Raw genomic sequence first — 20,681 nt, 5'->3', positions numbered from 1 at the left:
CTTCCCTGGAATAAACTGTGCTGTGCGAAATTTATGCTAACTGGAAGACTTGACAGACACTTGAAAGTTTATTTGGATTGGAAACCAAAAAAATAAAAGTGCAACGAAGAAATAGAAGTAGTCTGAACTTTTTATTCAGATATCCCAAAGCATTGAGGGGAGAAATGCGCCCATCTCTCCAGTGATAAAACACGCAAGGATATGCCTCATTTGTCCGCTCTGCAGCTCTACTAGCACATAATGCAATGCACGTCATAGAAATTCTTACCAACAGATGACTAGTAATTAGTAGGTGCACGTAGTACCTTGGAATGTACTGTAGTATTGTGTAGGTTAGAATAGGAGCATTGTAATAACCAGAATGTCAACAGGACTAAGTGAGCATTGTAATATATCAGAGTATTGATGGATATATTTACCTAACAACTTTTTCCAAAAGAAACTGAAACCAAAAGCATCACATGAGCAATAGACGGGAATCCCCTCCTCATTATCTTGTTAGATCCAGTTCAAGTTAACTGGAGGCTCAGACCACTGACCCAGTTGGAAAAAAAAACTAAAATACTGCATGTTCCAAAACGCCAAAACAGGATTTGAATTAACCAGATAAATCTGATATAACATTATACGGAATTAACAGGACCAATGGAAAACTGTTTTTGCTTCAAGATATGCCCAGCCGAATATAACCAGATCCATCAGCAACTCATGGCTGGACCACATGCCTAGTTGCTGTGATAATGTCTTTTAATTTCCTCAGCAATTCATCTTCTCCTTGTTCCTTGAGGGCCATAATTTGCAAAGAAGAAGACAGAACCCAAACCTTCACGCCCAACATTCTAAGGACATCTGGATCACGGTCGTAATCCTGACAGAGAAATAGGGAGAAGAACACATGGAATAAGCAGTCAAATGGATTATCCGGGAAAATTGTACGCAGGGAATTCTAAGATGGCAAAATACCTTCTCAGTAACTAAGACTACGGTCTCTTTGTTATGTTGATCCACAAGCTGCCTCACTCTTTCTTGGATTAATTCTAGGTCCTATAGTAGGTAAACAAGGAGAGAAAATCAATCACCATGCAGTGAATGACAAAGAGAAGCTAGTATTAAGAAAATATATATTACAAATGCAGTATTGCAACAGCTAGACTATTGTTTCAGCCAAAAATGGGAGCAATTTCTTGCTTCACTTTCAGAAATGGTACATATTACAGTCCCATTGCCAAGCCAGGTAACATGTACAGCTGGACATGCGTATGTCATTCTGGAAGTACATGTAACTTGATTTGATTTGCTGATGTGGAGCTCCTAACTAGCAACGACCATGGAAAGTACATGAAGAGAGATAGCAGACACTTACATAATCATTGAAGAAATGATGATCACTGAAATCCAACCTATCAACATTAAGTGGACCAATCTACAGCAACCAATAAGTAAAGGATTATTTGCATGATTTCCTAGTAGCAGGATAGCACACTATTACAGTATGGGTGTGATTCCATTATAGTAAAAGCATCAAAGATTAGTCAGAGAAAACGATTGAAATACATCAGGCAAGTTGGAACCCTAGCGCCTCCACAGTCCACACCACCACCACCTTTCTCGCCCCCTCCCCTCGCATCACCGGAGGGCGCGTCTTGCTGCAGTACGCGCTCAGAGCCGGTCCTGAGATTTCAGGGGCCCGGGGGAAACTACAATCCGGGGCCCTTAGTAGACATGATTTTTTACCCCCAAAAAATAGGTGCATCCAAAATCATACAAAGAAATTTACACATATTAACTCGAAATTTTCTTCTAAAATTCCAAGATGCAACTAATATAGTATCAATATCAATCTCATCTAACAATTTCTTCTCAGTGCATTAAGTTACCAAGCCATTTAACATTGCAGATCTCAGGTAGTTTTTCAACAATTTCAACTTTCAAAAGCTTCTTTCAGCTGATGCTACAGTCAGTCATAGTAAATAAAATCCAATAGGCAATAGAAATATTAGGATAACAATCTGCTTCTCTGACAAACTCAAAAATCCACATCGCAGACATTGGTCTATTGAACAAAGTCAAGTGCATAACACTTAACTCAAAAATTAGATCCTTTAACCCAACATTAGATGAATCATCTGAAGAGAAATAACTTGCAAATTTAGCGCAATTGTCTTTTAGTTCATAACAGTCCACTAACTTCGAGGCCATTGAATTCATTAAAAATCCAAATATACTTTTTGAATGATTGGAGTTCTTTAAATCTGTTATTCAATGAATTGGTTGCCACATCAACCATAACCAAACAATATTTAGCTTCAAAAGCCATGTCGGCTTGCAAGATTGCTTCATTGCAGTCACTTTCATCAAATTGCCACTTCCTAGGAGCACGATGTTTTACTGGAAATTATAGCTCTACGCCCATTTAGATGTGATTTCTTTGGAGCTTTGCTTGAGTTAAGTGAAGATAGTGGTACCAAACCCAAGGCTAGGGTCATTTGGAATGATATTCTATTTGTTGTAGCTATAGTGAGCAGGAAGTTGCAATCACTATCCATGTGCATTGAGTCTGCCTTAACACAAATAGAAGGTATGAGGAATTACTTTGGCACTTACAGAAATGAAGGGTTTGCTTCTGGTGTGATCATTGCCAAAGAAATCGCATCTAAAACGGGTGTAGAGTCATCATTTCTAGTAAAACGCCGTGCACCTAGGAAGAGGCAATTTGATTAAACTGACTGCGATGAAGCAATCTTGCAAGCTCAGAAGGCTTTTGAAGTTTTTTTTTCTTGTTTTGTTATGGTTGATGTGGCAACCAATTCACTGAAAAGCATATTTGAAGAACTCCAATGATTCAAAAATATATTTGGATTTTTAATGAGTTCAACGGCCTTTAAGTTATTGGACCGTTATGAACTAAAAGAAAGTTGCAGTAAGCTTGCAAGTGGTTATGAGTTAAGTGGTTATGCAATTGACTTTGCCCAATAGACCAATGCCTGCTATGGAGATTTTTGAGTTTGCCAGAGAAGCAGATTGTCATCCTAATATTTTTATTACCTATTAGATTTTACTTACAATGACTGTGGGCATCAGCTGAAAGAAGCTTCTCAAAGTTGAAAGTGTTTAAATAATACCTGAGATCTGCAATGTCACAAGAGAGGTTAAATGGCTTGGCAACTGTATGCATTGAGAAGAAATTGTTGGATGAGATTACTATCATTAGTAATCAAAGAGCTAGCTATGGACAGGGGTGCGTGGAAGCTTGCAATCCACGTGCCAGAGCCATGAGTTGGTTGCGAGATCTCTTGGGTTTCACCTCTAGCCTACCCCAACTTGTTTGGGACTAAAGGCTTTGTTGTTGTTGTTGTTGTTGTTGTTGTTGTAGATTACTATCATTAGTGATTTTGCATCTCAGAATGTAGAAAAATTGAAGGTAATATGTATACATTATTTGATATGCTTGTGATTTTGGATGCACTTATTTTTTGGGGTCAAAAATTTTATCTACATGCGTTGATTGTAATTTAGACGTTTATACTAAGGGCCCCGCATTCTAGATTCGCCCCAGCCCCCTGAAATCTCAGGACCAGCCCTGGTTGGGTTCAATTGGTCCCTTGTGGCTGGTCGCGCGAGGGTTGATCTGTTGTGCACGTGTCTTGGTTCCCGTCCGACGACACCCTGCTGTATGTAATTGGCATCTTTTGCCGAGCCATATTCCCGTCCGACGACCCACTCTCTCTTCTCATCTCATCTCGGGGTCCTGGTGGGTTACGGCATTCTGTGTGCTTGTGTGGCCGACTAGTGGGCATGTAGGCCAGAGGTAGTTTGGTGGCGTTGGTTGTAACGTGTGTCTAACAACCTTTGGTCATGGTCCTGTCTAGGTCTTGAGTGGTCGGTTGTTTAGCATATTTCCAGGCTTGTATATACTTTCTTTCTATCAATGCATCGAGACGCAAGCTTTGCGTTTTGTCAGATTTTTTTAAAATATATCGACTACAGATGTGGGGTGACTTGACTATGTATTGTTTGTTTGGCTGACCACCTTAGTCTTATGATACAGTGTGAGGTAGGCAGCTAAGCATGAATGAAGGAAAACATACAGGAACATCTTAAGGCTTTACATGAAACTTAATAAAGTTATCTGTAAATTCCAGTTTTGAGTTGGTGTGATACACCTAGGAAACATTAATTAAGTCTGATGATATACAAGCAGCAAAACATAGTGGCAATGAACCTCTATAAACACTTACACTGTCTTCTCAAAAAGAGTAGGATTACAACAGGCAGCATTCCATTTCAAGATAAGACACACCAAGCTAAAAGGGTCTAGACAAAGGAAGTGTGAGGGAAAAAAGTACCTCTCTGACTGTATGTATGAAAGCATCTGGGCAGCCAATCGCAGAAACACATAGCACAATCATGCCACCCAACACATTAAGAGATAGTTTCTGTAATGGTTGATGAACCTCGAAAATATGTGATGGGGCCAATTTACTAAAGAACACTGAACATGTTGTGCCACTATCCTGGACTGTACGTGCAATTGTTTCCAGCTGCGCTTCACAAGCCTGTGTAATAGCAAATGGTAGTTCAGAGAACAACCTATGAGATTATTCATGTGCTTGAGGTAAAAGAGATACCAACATCTCTCATTTCTTGCAGTGCGGAATTCACTAATGGTTAAGCCCCACCTTTTCCGGATGCAATTTCAGTTAACAATGAGGGAAAGTAAGAAAGCACCTTGGATTATTTTAATTCTAAATTGTAAATTCTAAATACTTAGAATTACATGGTCGCTATAAATACATTTTTATGTGACAGCTTAAATTTGTGCTGGCTTACTTCAACATCACACTTTCAGTGCTTCATGTCAAGAACAATATCAGCCACTAAACATTTAATACTCAAACAGGAAACACAAATAAGTTACAAGAAAGTCTGAGTTACTGAGACTATCGTTTACCAGATCCGCATGATGAATAACCACTATATCAGCTCGAGTAAGTGCGCTCAACGGTTCCCTCATGGGTCCTCGTGGAATGAAATGAGTATTTCCCCAAGGTGTCAACCCATTGACCATCACAATCTCCACATCTCGAAGCAGGCTCCGGTGCTGCCTACAAGAAACGACAGACAGAACCGAGAATACATACATGAGAACATGTCTTTCCTGAAGGAACAGCTATGCTTGACCATTATTAGTTTAAAAGATGCCACTGTTTAGCTATTTTCCAAGATTCCATGGTACTGATGGATTGATCCATATAAGTTGTCTATACAAGAAAAGAAAAACAAATACTTGATACCTGCATTCCGTCATCGAGTATAGCGACTCCAATTTTCGCACTTTTACCGCTTGCCACCCGGTTGCACCCTAACTTCTCCCGGCGGAAGGCATCACAAGGATCGACATGGCCATACTTTTGCAACATGGAAGAACCCACGGCAGCCCGGTTTGCGCCAACACCAATCTTGGTGGAAGTATCAGCAAGGCGCCTCCGGAGCATCTTAGATTCATCGCCACCCGCATAACCCTACAGCATCGAATTTTATGACTGATTTGTTCAAAGGTAGCATCACGAGAAATATAAATGAAGTATTGGAAATGAACTAGGTGACAGTGGCTAAACGTTAGTTTAGGACTGATGAAGAGACCCCATTTTTACTGAAAATTTTGTCTGCGTAACTAAATGATTGAATGAGAAACAATACAAAATGTGAAGAAGTACAAGCAAGCAAGCAGCATTAGGAGGACGAGTTTACCCTTGTTAGGATGAGTGGCGAGATGCCCATACTGTGAAACCTGCGGGCCAGGAAGTCGACCATGGGTGTCTTTCCGTTGCCGCCCCAGGTGAGGTTTCCTACGCTGATGACGGGGACCGGTAGGGTCCGTCGCGAGCGTAGCGGAGAGGAGGAGAGGATGACGGGGAGGCGTAGGAGGGCGGAGGCGGCGGAGAGGAGAGGGAGGAGGAGTGCGCGGTGGAGGAAAGGGAGGTTAGGAACGGCGGCGTCCGGGGTGGCGGCGAGGCGGGCCAGGAGCTGCCGCGCCTTCTCCGTCGCCATCGGAGAGTCCCCGGGGTGGTCGCCGCCGCCTCTCCCCGGGTGACGAAGTGTTGGGCTGGGCCTTTTTCCCAATTAAGCCAGCTTGATTGAAACTCGGTATGCTGGGCTTAGACGGGGAATTAACAAAATCCATAGAAGTTGCTAAAAAAACCATAGAAAAAAAAGGAGAGCTGGTCGTTGTGAGAAAATCGGGGGGAGCCAACAGGAAAAAGAGAATACCATTCACTGGTTAAGTTGGGAGACATGGACACTCCCCAAAGGCATGGGTGGCCTAGAATTCAGGGACATGCATAGTTCTAACATGGCGATGTTGTCACGGCAGGGCTGGAGACTGCTTCAAAACCCCGACTCTCTATGTGGACGTATAATGAAATTGTGGTTCCTCAGTTTCACTTGTTGGATGCAAAACCTAGAGATGGCATATCATATACCTAACGAACTATATTACGTGGCCTCGAGCTGATCAAGAAGGGTTATATCTGGAGAATCGATGATGGGTCAGGAGTCAACATCTGGTCTGACCCCTGGATTCCAAGGGCTTGGTCGCGACGGGTTATCACACCAAAAGGGCATAATCTAATTACACAGGTCAGCGATCTTATTTGCCTGATTACGGGGTCTTGGGATGAGCAACTCGTCAAGGACATTTTTTGGCCGGATGATGTACGACACATTTTCCAGATTCCCCTGCGTGAATAAGTGAGCGATTTCATGGCTTGGCACTTTGACTCGAAAGGGAACCACACAGTGAAAAGCGCCTACAAACTATATGTACAGCTGCAGGAACAAGCAAAGAACGGGGCCCCAAGCAGTAGTACAATGGGGGCAGGGAGGTTGGATAGATGGGACGACCAGTCATGGCGGAGAATCTGGAAGCTGCCATGCCCACGTAAGATTCAGATATTTGCTTGGCGAGTCAAGCATGAGTCCCTGGCTTTCTGCACCAACTTGATGAGGAGAGGGGTCAAGCTTGAAAGCTCAAAATGCTTCTTCTGTGGGAGGGTGGATGAGGACGGGGCACACCTCTTTGTCAAGTGCAAGGCTGTCAAAGAAGTATGGAGGGCTATGAGCCTGGAGAAGATACGCGTGGAGCTGGAAGAACTTTCATCTAGGCATGCAGTTATGGATCTTCTATGAAGGTTAGATGAAAAAGTGTGTGTCCAAATCCTCACCTTCTGGTGGAATTGGTGGAACAAGATGAATAAGATAAGGGAAGGGGAGCTTCCAATCACGGACAACGAGCTGGTTCATAGAGTGCAATGCAGTACGCTGAAATTTATGCAACTGTTCAGAACGAAGGGCAAGATACAGACAGTAAGCAAGTGGGTAGCGCCGGTTGAGGGCACTTTGAAAATTAATGTAAATGGAGCATATACACCGGGTGAGAATTTCATTGCACGGGGCGCGGTGGTCTGTGATGAGATTGGTGAGGTGGTGCTTGCTCGGGCTAGTAGAAAAAGAATAGATAGCATATTCGTTTGGAGCCGAGGTAGCGACCATGTCTAAAGCAGTTGCCATGGCAGCTGACATTGGTGCCTTTCGAGTTGTCTTCGAGACCGACTCACAACTATTGCAGGAAGCTCTCGACTTGTCCAAGGTTAGACTCGTCCCCGTATGCGGCCATCATCAAGGATACCAAGCTTCATCTTAAAATGTGGTTTTCGAAGCAATATATTTCTTTATATAGACGCTCAGTGAATTTGTTAGCGCATGAACTTGCGAAACTTGGTCATTTATCTTTGCCAAATGACAGCATTGGCTAGAACACTATTGTACCACCCCAAGTGGCTGCTTGTGTTTCGGGTGACTTACCCGAGCACCGTTAAGTTATAAAGCTTTGCTTTCCCTCAAAAAAACATGTGGCTTCGCAAAATTGCCACTATCAAGATAGGTTTCGCAAAATTGCCACTCACCTCATGCCCACCTTGATTACCATGCTATTTTCCACCTTTTATCGATTTCCCTTTTATTTTTTCCATTTACACGCACCTGAAAGGACCAGACTACCCTTGAATGTCTACATGTACCCGGTCACCGCAGTACTTTGCTGTGTTCTGACTTAACATGTGCGCAAACAGTCAAAAACACTATGAATTGCAGATTACCTATAGGAAGAATCTCCTGGACGCTGCCGTGATGTCGATCGGCCTCGACGTCGATCTCCTGGACGTCACCGCCGTCGATCTCCTAGACACTGCACAACACGTACCTGGTATGGCAATACCGCAACGGCTGCTTGGAACCTAGTTTGTCTAGATAATATTGTATTATCTCTTTCTCTTGATTTATTTGCTTGATCCTTAATTCAATCCATGAACAAGTAGTAACAGGTTCTAGCGAAGTATAGCTTACAAGGGTGTACAATTTTGCTTACAAGTTTCTCGTATTCTCCATGTTCAGCACCAACACACACATTCTTCTCCATCCTCCATGGACGTATCAAGTTGCTTCCCCCACGCCATTGGTGTTGTTGTTTGTCGCCGCCCTCGCATGTCCGTCACTCCACCAACATGATGCGGGGCGACCTATAGCTGTGAGCGCAGGTGTGGGAGAGCAAGGGAGGTGAGCTGCAACAGCGCACACAGGCGTGCGCAAGCAGGCAACGGTAAGCTTCGCAGGTGCGCAGGCATGGGCACGCTACGTCGCCGAGCAAACAAGAGCGCTCCAATGGTGCATGTAGACGTGGGCAAGCTACATGATGAGCAGGTGAGAACGAGTTACGTCAACGGGCGGGCGTGGATGAGCAACCAGCAGCGAACTTTGCTGGCGCACGAAGGTGTGGATGAGCTACTGCGGCGAGCAACACTGGTGAGTCAGCATTTCAGCATTTTGACCACACCAAGCAATGCACGGAACATATGAAGTTGGAATAGCCAGGGGCAATCTAGTCCTTTCAGGTGCATATAAAATGGGAAAACAAAAAGAAAAACAATAAAAGAGTGGAAATGGCATGGTGATCAAAGTGACCATGAGTTGGGTGGCAATTTTATGAAGCATGTCTTGACAATGGCAATTTTGCAAAGCCGCATGTTGAAAGTGGCAAATACCCGATTTTCTCGGTCGTTGTATGGTCGCCTCCCCCTCATGTCCCCCTTCACATAGTGAATTTGGGGCGGGGGGGTTAAAAGAAATTTATTCCATGTAAGAAGGTTAATTCGAGAGGCAGAAATCATCAATAGATAGTGGTCCTAGTTGTAGTCATACAATAGTGTGTCGAATAATGAAAACAACACTCATGGTGGGAGAATCTCCGGTGTAAGTACCATGATAGAGAATACATCACATACTCAAAGAAGGCTACTTCCTTAAGCCAAAAAAAGGATAATCAATTGGGAAGCTCGGAGACTCATGCGAGTGATCTGGAACAACAGGAGCAGCCACTATTGAAAATAGCGAGTGCAGCGCTTAGTGTGACTGTATGACACCAATCGATCTGCTAGACTGCTACCCTATTGATCCCGTTTAAGCTTCAAAGGAATAAAATCTCACATTTGTCATCAAGTGATTGATCTTGGACACAAAATGGCCATATGCTGATCGTGATAAACCCTCTCTGGACAAAGTAGCCATTGCCTTCGAGGACTCACTGGTCCATTAGTGTTGTAGTGCGAATGCCATGCCCTGCATCAACACATGGATTTCGAACTCCAATGCATCATTGCAGTTGAATAAAAATCTATAAGCAGCAAATATAACACTTTCGTCAGGCCTTCTTAGAATTGCCAACCGTCATGGTCTAATTCACTGTTGAGTACGCCCCATCAACAGACAAGGCCATCGGTGACGGTACATCTATTCCATGCACCAAATCAGATTGTAGTGATCGAATACGCCATAGCATGATAATAATTACACCAATTCCGCGCAGTTTACTAGCAAGTTCAAAACCCATTCCTTCCCAGAATCTACTAGTAACGAACAATTAGGAAGAGGCCACGCCTCACACATCAACTCTCAAAGCCTATAGGGATGATCACAAGTCACCAAGGCATAAAAGGTAGACTCGGTATCTTTGCCACAAACATAGTGAATTAACTCAATTAAGTCTTATCAAAAATCAACTAAATCAGAAAAACCTACCCTTTTTATGCTTATATTCAAATCAAATTAAATTAAATCTTATCAAAACCTCACCTAAATAAAACATTTTTTTGCCTCCCCTATCCACACTCAAATCAAATCGTACAAAAATCTTGAATATGATGGGTGTAAGATTTATGTTGGGCGTGATTAATGTTGAACCACTAGAATACGTATATTCCCATTGCAACCCACGGACAATTAGCTAGTCATTAATTAAGGGTAGTTTTACAAAGGTTACTCCCACCTCCTCTATTGTTGAGAAGTGATGCGCCCCAAGTGCATCACTTGCTGTAACATGTGAGTTTTGATATTCCTGCGCATCGGAGAAACGAGTGGATCCGTTTGTGTTTCTTTTCATAGATTCTATCTTTTAAACTGATAGTATATCTCTTGAACCGTGTGATCAAATCATGAACCGTTTTCACCATTGTATTTCTCTATCAAGATCTGTAAAACTAGATCTCATATTAATAAGTTTTAATGAACTTTTGTTCCAGCAAAATGATGTGTAACATCCCAAAATTCTAAATTTTGGAATGTTATATTAAATAAATAGTTTGATTGTTTGTTTGATTGTGGTGTGGTTGTTTGTGTGAAATTGAGTGAAATTTTAAACTTTTTGAAAGTTAAATGAGGGGGAATAAAAGGACTTCCCAAACTCTCACCTTGCATTTATAATCTCCATGAATTCAAATTTATTTCATCACAAAACCCTAGAGTGAAGATGATATGACTTCTTCCATTTAATTAAATGAAAAGGGTTTTGAAAAGATTTGAGTTTCATTTGGAAATATTTCAAATTCAGAAACTTTATGCAACTCAATGAGTTTCATGAGAGAAGATAAAATGACTTCTTCAAATGCTAGGAAATATGAGTTGAAAGTTTAAAAGAATCAAATTTAAAGTCCCTTTGAAGTTATTTCGAAACCCACTTTCAATTTGGAGTTATTTTGTTTTTATTCAAATTAATTTTCTCCAAAAATAAAATATATGGAAAATAGGGTAAAATGATTCCCTGCAATATAAAAATGGAGAGAAATAAATTTGAAATTATTTTGGTATTTTAAAACATTTTTATTTGGTTTTTAAATGAGCCAGCATCACTATTTGCTTTATTTAATTGTTTGTAGAATTTATTTCCGCTAAAAATATGTTCATGTTTTACAAAATCTTTTTCTAAAAATTTTGATATACAATATGCCTATCTAAAGTTTAATTTTATTTTAGTTATTCATGTTGAAGAAAAAAATTCTAAAATGTTTGATATATTATATGCCTATATAATATATTTTTTATTTTATTTTATTTTTTTATTTTTCTTTCTTGTCTGTGTTAAAAAAAACTTTCCCCGCTGCCGAACTGGGCCGGCCCAACAGGACGCGGCCCAGCCCAGCCGCGCTCGTCACCGACCCCAGGCAGGAGTCCCTCTGTCGCACGCCGGCGACCACCGCCGAGTCCGCGCGGACTCCTCCTCCCTTGCCCCCTCGCCCACGACTCCCGAGGCCGCCCCCTCCATAAATAGCGCCGCCCCCCGGGGTCTCTCTCTCCTCCCCCTCGCGTCTTGCGCCGCCGCGCCGTAGATCGCCGCCGCCACTGCTCCATCGCCGCCCCGTGTAGCTCCGCCGCTGCCGTCGCCCTATGCCGCATCCGGCCCGCGCCACCGCCACCATTGCCGCGCCTCGCCGGAGCCGCTACAGCGTCGTCCTGCCTCGCCGTTGCCCTCGCCGGAGTTAACCGCCGTCGCCGTCGAAAACCGACCAAACCGGTAATTAACCGCCCTGGTCCGGTTTATTTTTATTTTTTTAGGTTTGCTTCGGTTTTTTTAAACCGGTTTATTTCTTTAAGTTGGTTTAAATAGCGAACATCCACTATTTAGATCGGTTTAGCGAGCGTTCACTCGATAGTTTTTCTTTTTTCTGTTATTTTATGGCCAGGGACCCATCCATGAATATTATATTTACAAATTAGTCCATGTACTTCAATCGGTCACTACTTTTTGCTCGTCTATCCAAATCCAACGGAACCAATGCCCACTTCTTCGTTATGATCCCCTCTATCCAGACAATCAACTTAAACATATTTTTGAAAGTTTAAAATTTGATTTCAAACATATTTGAATCTGAATCTTCTTTTGATCGTAACTTGAGTTTCGTAGCTCCGATTGAGTTGATTCTTTTTGCAAATTAAAGCTCTTGACATAAACTTTCTGATAACGCCAAATTCACATAATTTTGGTACTGTTAGAAAAAAAATTATGTTGCAAGAGTTATTTGCTTGGTTTTGATGTTTTCCGAATTGTCTTCTTCGTCTTTCCCGATCTTTTGAGTGATTGCTTATGTGTGGTTACTATTGCTTGCTTACGATAGATTGACCGGAGTGTGATAAGTAGAACTATCAGGAGTTATGAATGCGAATCATATTCATCAACAGTACGAGGCAAGTTCACACTTTGATCATATCCCTTATTACCCAGTTTTATGCATTAGTTTCACCCTCAAACATTGCATGAGTAGGACTTGATAACATGTGGGTATTTGGGAAGTAGTTGATGAGGTATGAACCTATTGCCCTTTTATTATCAAACCCTGGGAGCTACTTCTGTGTTATGATACTTATTGCCATGATATGCTCGTAGACGTGGATTGGGTTTGAGAGTATCCATGACAGATGTGAGATTATTAATTAATGGTTTACTTAAGGTGGCTACTTAAACACACATCTGGGTGGATTGGTTGCGGGCACCTGGGGTTATACCAGTGCTGTCCTTTTTGGTTCGCCACCCAGGCTCAAAGGGATCATAAGATTATTCATGCTGGAAACTTCGTGTGCAGCCACAAGCTATTATGGGCTCTAGCATAGTTGAGTAAGTTGTGGGTAACCTTTCCATGATGGGCTAGCATATGTAGGGGATTGTAGGTGTACCGGCCTACTATCGGTTAAGGGGACCTGGGACCTCTTTGGAAAGATTGATTCTCGGTCATCCGTTTCTCAAACACCATGCAGTGCGAGAAATGCAACGGAGGGGATCGAGTCTTGTGGGGAAAAGTGCACAAACCTCTGCAGAGTGTACTGATGTCTACTACACAACCTTCTTCCTATAGACGTTGTTGGGCCTCCAAGTGTAGAGGTTTATAGGACAGTAGCAAATTTCCCTCAAGTGGATGACCGAAGGTTTATCAATCCGTGGGAGGCGTAGGATGAAGATGGTCTCTCTCAAACAACCCTGCAACCAAATAACATAGAGCCTCTTGTGTCCCCAACACACCCAATACAATGATAAATTGTATAGGTGCACTAGTTCGGCGAAGAGATGGTGATACAAGTGCAATACGGATGGTAGATATAGGTTTTTGTAATCTGAAAAATATAAAAACAGCAAGGTAACTAATGATAAAAGTGAGCACAAACGGTATTGCAATGCTAGGAAACAAGGCCTAGGGTTCATACTTTCACTAGTGAAAGTTCTCTCAACAATAATAACATAATTGGATCATATAACTATCCCTCAACATGCAACAAAGAGTCACTCCAAAGTCACTAATAGCGGAGAACAAACGAAGAGATTATTGTAGGGTACGAAACCACCTCAAAGTTATTCTTTTTGATCGATCTATTCAAGAGTCTGTAGTAAAATAACATGAAGCTACTCTTTCCGTTCGATCTATCATAGGGTTCATACTAGAATAACACCTTAAGACACAAATCAACCAAAACCCTAATGTCACCTCAAGTATCCGTGGGTATGATTATACGATATGCATCACACAATCTCAGATTCATCTATTCAACCAACACAAAGAACTTCAAAGAGTGCCCCGAAGTTTCTACCGGAGAGTCAAGACGAAAACATGTGCCAACCCCTATGCATAAGTTCACGAGGTCACGGAACTCGCAAGTTGATCACCAAAACATACATCAAATGGATCACATGATATCCCATTGTCACCACAGATAAGCACGTGCAAGACATACATCAAGTGTTCTCAAATCCTTAAAGACTCAATCCGATAAGACAACTTCAAAGGGAAAACTCAATTCATCACAAGAGAGTAGAGGGGGAGAAACATCATAAGATCCAACTATAATAGCAAAGCTCGCGATACATCAAGATCGTGCCAACTCAAGAACACGAGAGAGAGAGAGATCAAACACATAACTACTGGTACATACCCTCAGCCTCGAGGGTGAACTACTCCCTCCTCGTCATGGAGAGCGCCGGGATGATGAAGATGGCCACCTGAGAGGGATTGCCCCCTCCGGTAGGGTGCCGGAACGGGTCTAGATTGGTTTTCGGTGGCTATGGAGGCTTCTGGCGGCGGAACTCCAGATCTAGGTTTCTTTCTGGAAGTTTTGGGTTATATAAGAGGTGTTGGAGTCAGGGACAAGTCAGGGGGGTTCCCGAAGCGGCCATGAGGCAGGGGGCACGCCTAGGGGGTAGGGTGCGCCCCCCACCCTCGTGGTGGCCTCAGGACTCTTCTGGCCCACCTCCGGTACTCCGTGGGATTCTTCTGGTCCAAAAATGATCTCCATGAAGTTTCAGGTCAATTGGACTCCGTTTGATTTTCCTTTTCTGTGATAGTTGAAAACAAAGAAAAACAGAAACTGGCACTAGGCTCTAGGTTAATAGGTTAGTCCCAAAAATCATATAAAATAGCATATTAATGCATATAAAACATCCAAGGTTGATAATATAATAGCATGGAACAATCAAAAATTATAGATACGTTGGAGACGTATCAAGCATCCCCAAGCTTAATTCCTGCTCGTCCTCGAGTAGGTAAATGATAAAAAACAGAATTTTTGATGTGGAATGCTACCTAACATATTTATCCATGTAATTCTCTTTATTGTGGCAAGAATATTTAGATCCATAAGATTCAAGACAAAAGTTTAATATTGACATAAAAATAATAATACTTCAAGCATACTAACAAAGTAATCATGTCTCCTCAAAATAACATGGCCAAAGAAAGCTATCCCTACAAAATCATATAGTCTGGCTATGCTCTATCTTCATCACACAAAATATTTAAATCATGCACAACCCCGATGACAAGCCAAGCAATTGTTTCATACTTCTGATGTTCTCAAACCTTTTCAATCTTCATGCAATACATGAGCGTGAGCCATGGACATAGCACTATAGCTGGAATAGAATGGTGGTTGTGGAGAAGACAAAAAGGAGAAGATAGTCTCACATCAACTAGGCGTATCAACGGGCTATGGAGATGCCCATCAATAGATATCAATGTGAGTGAGTAGGGATCGCCATGCAACGGATGGACTAGAGCTATAAGTGTATGAAAGCTCAAAAAGAAACTAAATGGGTGTGCATCCAACTCGCTTGCTCACGAAGACCTAGGGCATTTTGAGGAAGCCCATCATTGGAATATACAAGCCAAGTTCTATAATGTGAAATTCCCACTAGTATATGAAAGTGACAACATAGGAGACTCTCTATCATGAAGATCATGGTGCTACTTTGAAGCACAAGTGGGGTAAAAGGATAGTAGCATTGCTCCTTCTCTCCTTTTCTCTCATTTTTTTGGGCCTTCTCTTTTTTATGGCCTCTTTTTTCTTATTTTTTTCGTCCGGAGTCTCATCCTGACTTGTGGGGGAATCATAGTCTCCATCATCCTTTCCTCACTGGGACAATGCTCTAATAATGATGATCATCACACTTCTTTTTTACTTACAACTCAATACTTAGAAGAAAATATGACTCTATGTGAATGCCTCCGGCGGTGTACCGGGATATGTAATGAATCAGGAGTGACATGTATGAAAGAATTATGAACGGTGGCTTTGCCACAAATACGATGTCAACTACATGATCATGCATGGCAATATGACAATGATGAAGCATGTCATAACAGACGGAACGGTGGAAAGTTGCATGGAAATATATCTCGCAATGGCTATGGAAATGCCATAATAGGTAGGTATGGTGGCTGTTTTGTGGAAGGTATATGGTGGGTTTATGGTACCGGCGAAAGTTGCGCGGTACTAGAGAGGCTAGCAATAGTGGAAGGGTGAGGGTGCGTATAATCCATGGACTCAACATTAGTCATAAAGAACTCACATACTTATTGCAAAAATTTATTAGTTATTGAAACAAAGTACTACACGCATGCTCCTAGGGGGATAGATTGGTAGGAAAAGACCATCGCTCGTCCCCGACCGCCACTCATAAGGAAGGCAATCAATAAATAAATCATGCTCCGACTTCATCACATAACGGTTCACCATACGTGCATGCTATGGGAATCTCAGACTTCAACACAAGTATTTCTCAAATTCACAACTTCTCAACTAGCATGACTCTAATATCACCATCTCCATATCAAAACAGTCATCAAGTATCAAACTTCTCTTAGTATTCAATGCACTTATATGAAAGTTTTTATTATGCCTAAAAGCAAATTGCCATGTTGTTCTAAAGGAATATCAAAATGATATAAGTGAAGCATGAGAGATCAATTATTTCTATAAAATAAAACCACCACCGTGCTCTAAAAGATATAAGTGAAGCACTAGAGCAAAAACTATATAGCTCAAAAGATATAAGTGAAGCACATAGAGTATTCTAATAAATTCTAATTCATGTGTCTCTCTCTCAAAAGGTGTGTACAGCAAGGATGATTGTGTTAAACTAAAAATCAAAGACTCAAATCATACAAGACGCTCCAAGCAAAACACATATCATGTGGCGAATAAAAATATAGCTCCAAGTAAAGTTACCGATGAACGAAGACAAAAGAGGGGATGCCCCGAGCTTAGGATTTTTGGTGTCCTTGTATTTTAACTTGGGGTGCCATGGTCATCCCCAAGCTTAGGCTCTTGCCACTCCTTGTTCCATAATCCATCAAATCTTTACCCAAAACTTGAAAACTTCAGAACACAAAACTTAACAGAAAAATCTCGTGAGCGCCGTTAGCGAAAGAAAACAAACACCACTTCAAGGTACTGTAATTAACTCATTCTTTATTTATATTGGTGTTAAACCTACTGTATTCCAACTTCTATATGGTTTATAAACTCTTTTGCTAGCCATAGATTCATCAAAATAAGCAAACAACACAATGAAAACAGAATCTGTCAAAAACAGAATAGTCTGTAGTAATCTGAATCAAACGTATACTTCTAGAACCCCAAAAATTCTAAAATAAATTTCTGGCATGAGTAATTTATCTATTAATCATCTGCAAAAATAATTAACTAAATAGCACTCTCCAATAAAGAATGGCAGCAAATCTCGTGAGCGCTAAGGTTTCTGTTTTTTATAGCATGATCGCAAAGACTTTCCCCAAGTCTTCCCAAAGGTTCTAATTGGCACAAACACTAATTACAAGCATAAAACCACATCTAAACAGAGGCTATTTGAATTATTTATTACTAAACAGGAGAAAAAAAGCAAAGAACAAAAATAAAAATTGGGTTGCCTCCCAACAAGCGCTATCGTTTAACGCCCCTAGCTAGGCGTGATGATTTCAATGATGCTCACATAAAAGATAAGAATTGAAACATAAAGAGAGCATCATGAATAATATGACTAGAACATTTAAGTCTAACCCACTTCCTATGCATAGGGATTTTGTGAGCAAACAACTTATGGGAACAAGAATCAACTTGCATAGGAAGGTAAAACAAGGATAACTTCAAGATTTTAAGCACATAGAGAGGAAACTTGATATTATTGCAATTCCTACAAGCATATGTTCCTCACTCATAATAATTTTCAGTAGAATCATGAATGAATTCAACAATATAATCAGCACCTAAAGCATTCTTTTCATGATCTACCAGCATAGAAATTTTATTAATCTCCACATAAGCAAAATTCTTCTCATTCGGAATAGTGGGAGTATCATAAGAAACTCGAATACTATAAATTGTTTCCATAGTAAAGGAGTAATGTTCAGAAAAAGGGTAATCATAATCATGACAAGTTTTATAAATATAATCATCACTACTTTTTATAGCATAAGTGTCATCACAATAATCATCATAGGTCGCAACTTTGTTCTCATCATAATCAATTGAAACCTCTTCCAAGATAGTGGAATCATTACTAAATAAAGTCATGACCTCTCCAAATCCACTTTCATCAATATAATCATCATAAGTAGGAGGAATGCTATCATCATAATAAATTTGCATATCAAAACTTGGGAGACTACAAATATCATCTTCATTAAACATAGCATCCCCAAGCTTGGGACTAACATTAATTGCAGCAAATACATTCTCAAACATGTCATTCTCATCAAACATAGCATCCCCAAGCTTGGGCCTTTTCATATCATAAGCATAATCACTCTCATCATTAATAGAATGGATAGCACCAATGGTATAACAATTATCATCATCGCAATGAGTAATAGGAGCAACATCATTTGGGAGGGATACCTCTTTACCTTTACTTCTCCGTCTTTTCTTTTTCTTCTTCACATTAAGTTTGGGTTTATCCCTCTTTTTGGAGCTCCTTATTAATGATATTGGTTGAATAGATGGCTCCTCCTCGTTACCTGATTCATCATAAGAAATAATAGGAGGATATTGGGAAGTCTCTTCCCTTTCATTAGTATTCTCTTCATCTTCTATTTGTTTTCTTGTCTTTATGTAATTGGCAATATAAGGATTTTCAATGCAATTCACCGCACAATACATATAAATTTCCTCTAGATCAATATCGAGGAATTTCTCAAGGTTATATTCTGGAATATGCTTAGTTATACGTTTCATTTCTTCATAACCCAAAAGCAAACTAAGTTCATTATGATGTGCAAGGGAAATCAAATCATCACAATTTTTGGACACGATACAATCATGAAACAATTTGCATTTGAGATTTAAATGACCATGTTCATTGCAAAGTTCACAAGTATGGTGAAGAAATTTTAAATTTTCAGCACAAACATCTAGCCTTTCTTGCAACCATTTAGTTTCCAAATACTTATGCCTCTTGCAAAATCTATCTTCCCTATTTGGTGTGTACTTGCAAACTCTATGCACTCCACAAAAATTGACATGCTTATAAGAGACATTTTCATTATGACTAGTGCAATCATCATTAGTACTATGGATATTCAAGGAGTTCATACTAACAACATTGCAATCATGCTCATCATTCAAAGATTTAGTGCCAAACATTTTATAGACTTCTTCTTCTAGCACTTGAGCACAATTTTCTTTTCCATCATTCTCACGAAAAATATTAAAAAGATGAAGCGTATGAGGCAAACTCAATTCCATTTTTTTGTAATTTTCTTTTATAAACTAGACTAGTGCTAAAACAAGAAACTAAAAGATTCGATTGCAAGATCTAAAGATATACCTTCAAGCGCTAACCTCCCCGACAACGGCACCAGAAAAGAGCTTGATGTCTACTACACAACCTTCTTCTTGTAGACGTTGTTGGGCCTCCAAGTGCAGAGGTTTGTAGGACAGTAGCAAATTTCCCTCAAGTGGATGACCTAAGGTTTATCAATCCGTGGGAGGCGTAGGATGAAGATGGTCTCTGATACGTCTCCAACGTATCTATAATTTTTGATTGCTCCATACTATTATATTATCTATTTTGGATGTCAATGGGCTTTATTTTACACTTCTATATCATTTTTGGGACTAACCTACTAACCGGAGGCCCAGCCCAAATTGCTGTTTTTTGTGCCTATTTTAGAGTTTCGCCGAAAAGGAATATCAAACGGAGTCCAAACAGAATGAAACCTTCGGGAACACGATTTTCTCAACAAACGTGATCCAGGAGACTTGGAGTGGGCGTCAAGAAACAATTGAGGAGGCCACTAGGTAGGGGGTGCGCCTACCCCCCTGGGCGCGCCCTCCACCCTCGTGGGCCCCTCGTTGCTCCACCGACGTACTTCTTCCTCCTATATATATCCACGTACCCCCCAAACATCCAGGAGCACCATGAAAACCTAATTCCATGCTGCAACCTTCTGTACCCGAGAGATCCCATCTTGGGGCCTTTTCCGGAGCTCCACCGGAGGGGGCATTGATCACGGAGGGCATCTACATCAACTCCATGGCCTCTCCGGTGATGTGTGAGTAGTTTATTTCAGACCTTCGGGTCCATAGTCATTAGCTAGATGGCTTCTTCTCTCTCTTTGGATCTCAATACAAAGTTCTCCTCGATCTTCTTGGAGATGTATTCGATGTAATCTTCTTTTGCGGTGTGTTTGTCGAGATCCGATGAATTGTGGGTTTATGATCAAGTTTATCTATGAACAATATTTGAATCTCCTCTGAATTCTTTTATGTATGATTGGTTTATCTTTGCAAGTCTCTTCAAATTATCAGTTTGGTTTGGCCTACTAGATTGATCTTTCTTGCAATGGGAGAAGTGCTTAGCTTTGGGTTCAATCTTGCGGTGCTCGATCCCAGTGACAGAAAGGGAAACGACACGTATTGTATTGTTGCCATCGAGGATAAAAAGATGGGGTTTATATCATATTGCATGAGTTTATCCCTCTACATCATGTCATCTTACTTAAAGCATTACTCCGTTCTTATGAACTTAATACTCT

General features: G+C 40.9%; 1 protein-coding gene across 2 annotated transcripts; it reads right to left on the bottom strand.

The window, feature by feature from the left end:
* Nucleotides 1–462: 462 nt before the first annotated feature.
* On the bottom strand, nucleotides 463–6,138 carry LPXK (tetraacyldisaccharide 4'-kinase family protein). 2 transcript variants are annotated; one of them, XM_048694386.2, is made up of 7 exons: nucleotides 5,752–6,138; nucleotides 5,295–5,522; nucleotides 4,952–5,101; nucleotides 4,347–4,556; nucleotides 1,364–1,423; nucleotides 964–1,044; nucleotides 463–868 (listed from the first exon to the last, which is right to left on the bottom strand). In XM_048694386.2, exons 1-7 carry the CDS (start codon nucleotides 6,049–6,051, stop codon nucleotides 707–709), a joined length of 1,191 nt encoding a protein of 396 aa, XP_048550343.1. In that variant the 5' UTR covers nucleotides 6,052–6,138; the 3' UTR covers nucleotides 463–706. The 2 variants fall into 2 exon arrangements, with proteins under 2 accessions (XP_048550343.1, XP_087400148.1); XM_087544022.1 differs by lacking the exon at nucleotides 1,364–1,423.
* Nucleotides 6,139–20,681: the final 14,543 nt, after the last annotated feature.

The sequence above is a fragment of the Triticum urartu genome, chromosome 2A, assembly GCF_056163025.1.
Source record: "Triticum urartu cultivar PI428250 chromosome 2A, HENAU_Tu73, whole genome shotgun sequence".
NCBI lineage: Eukaryota > Viridiplantae > Streptophyta > Magnoliopsida > Poales > Poaceae > Triticum > Triticum urartu.
This window is presented reverse-complemented; position numbering and strand designations above follow the sequence as displayed.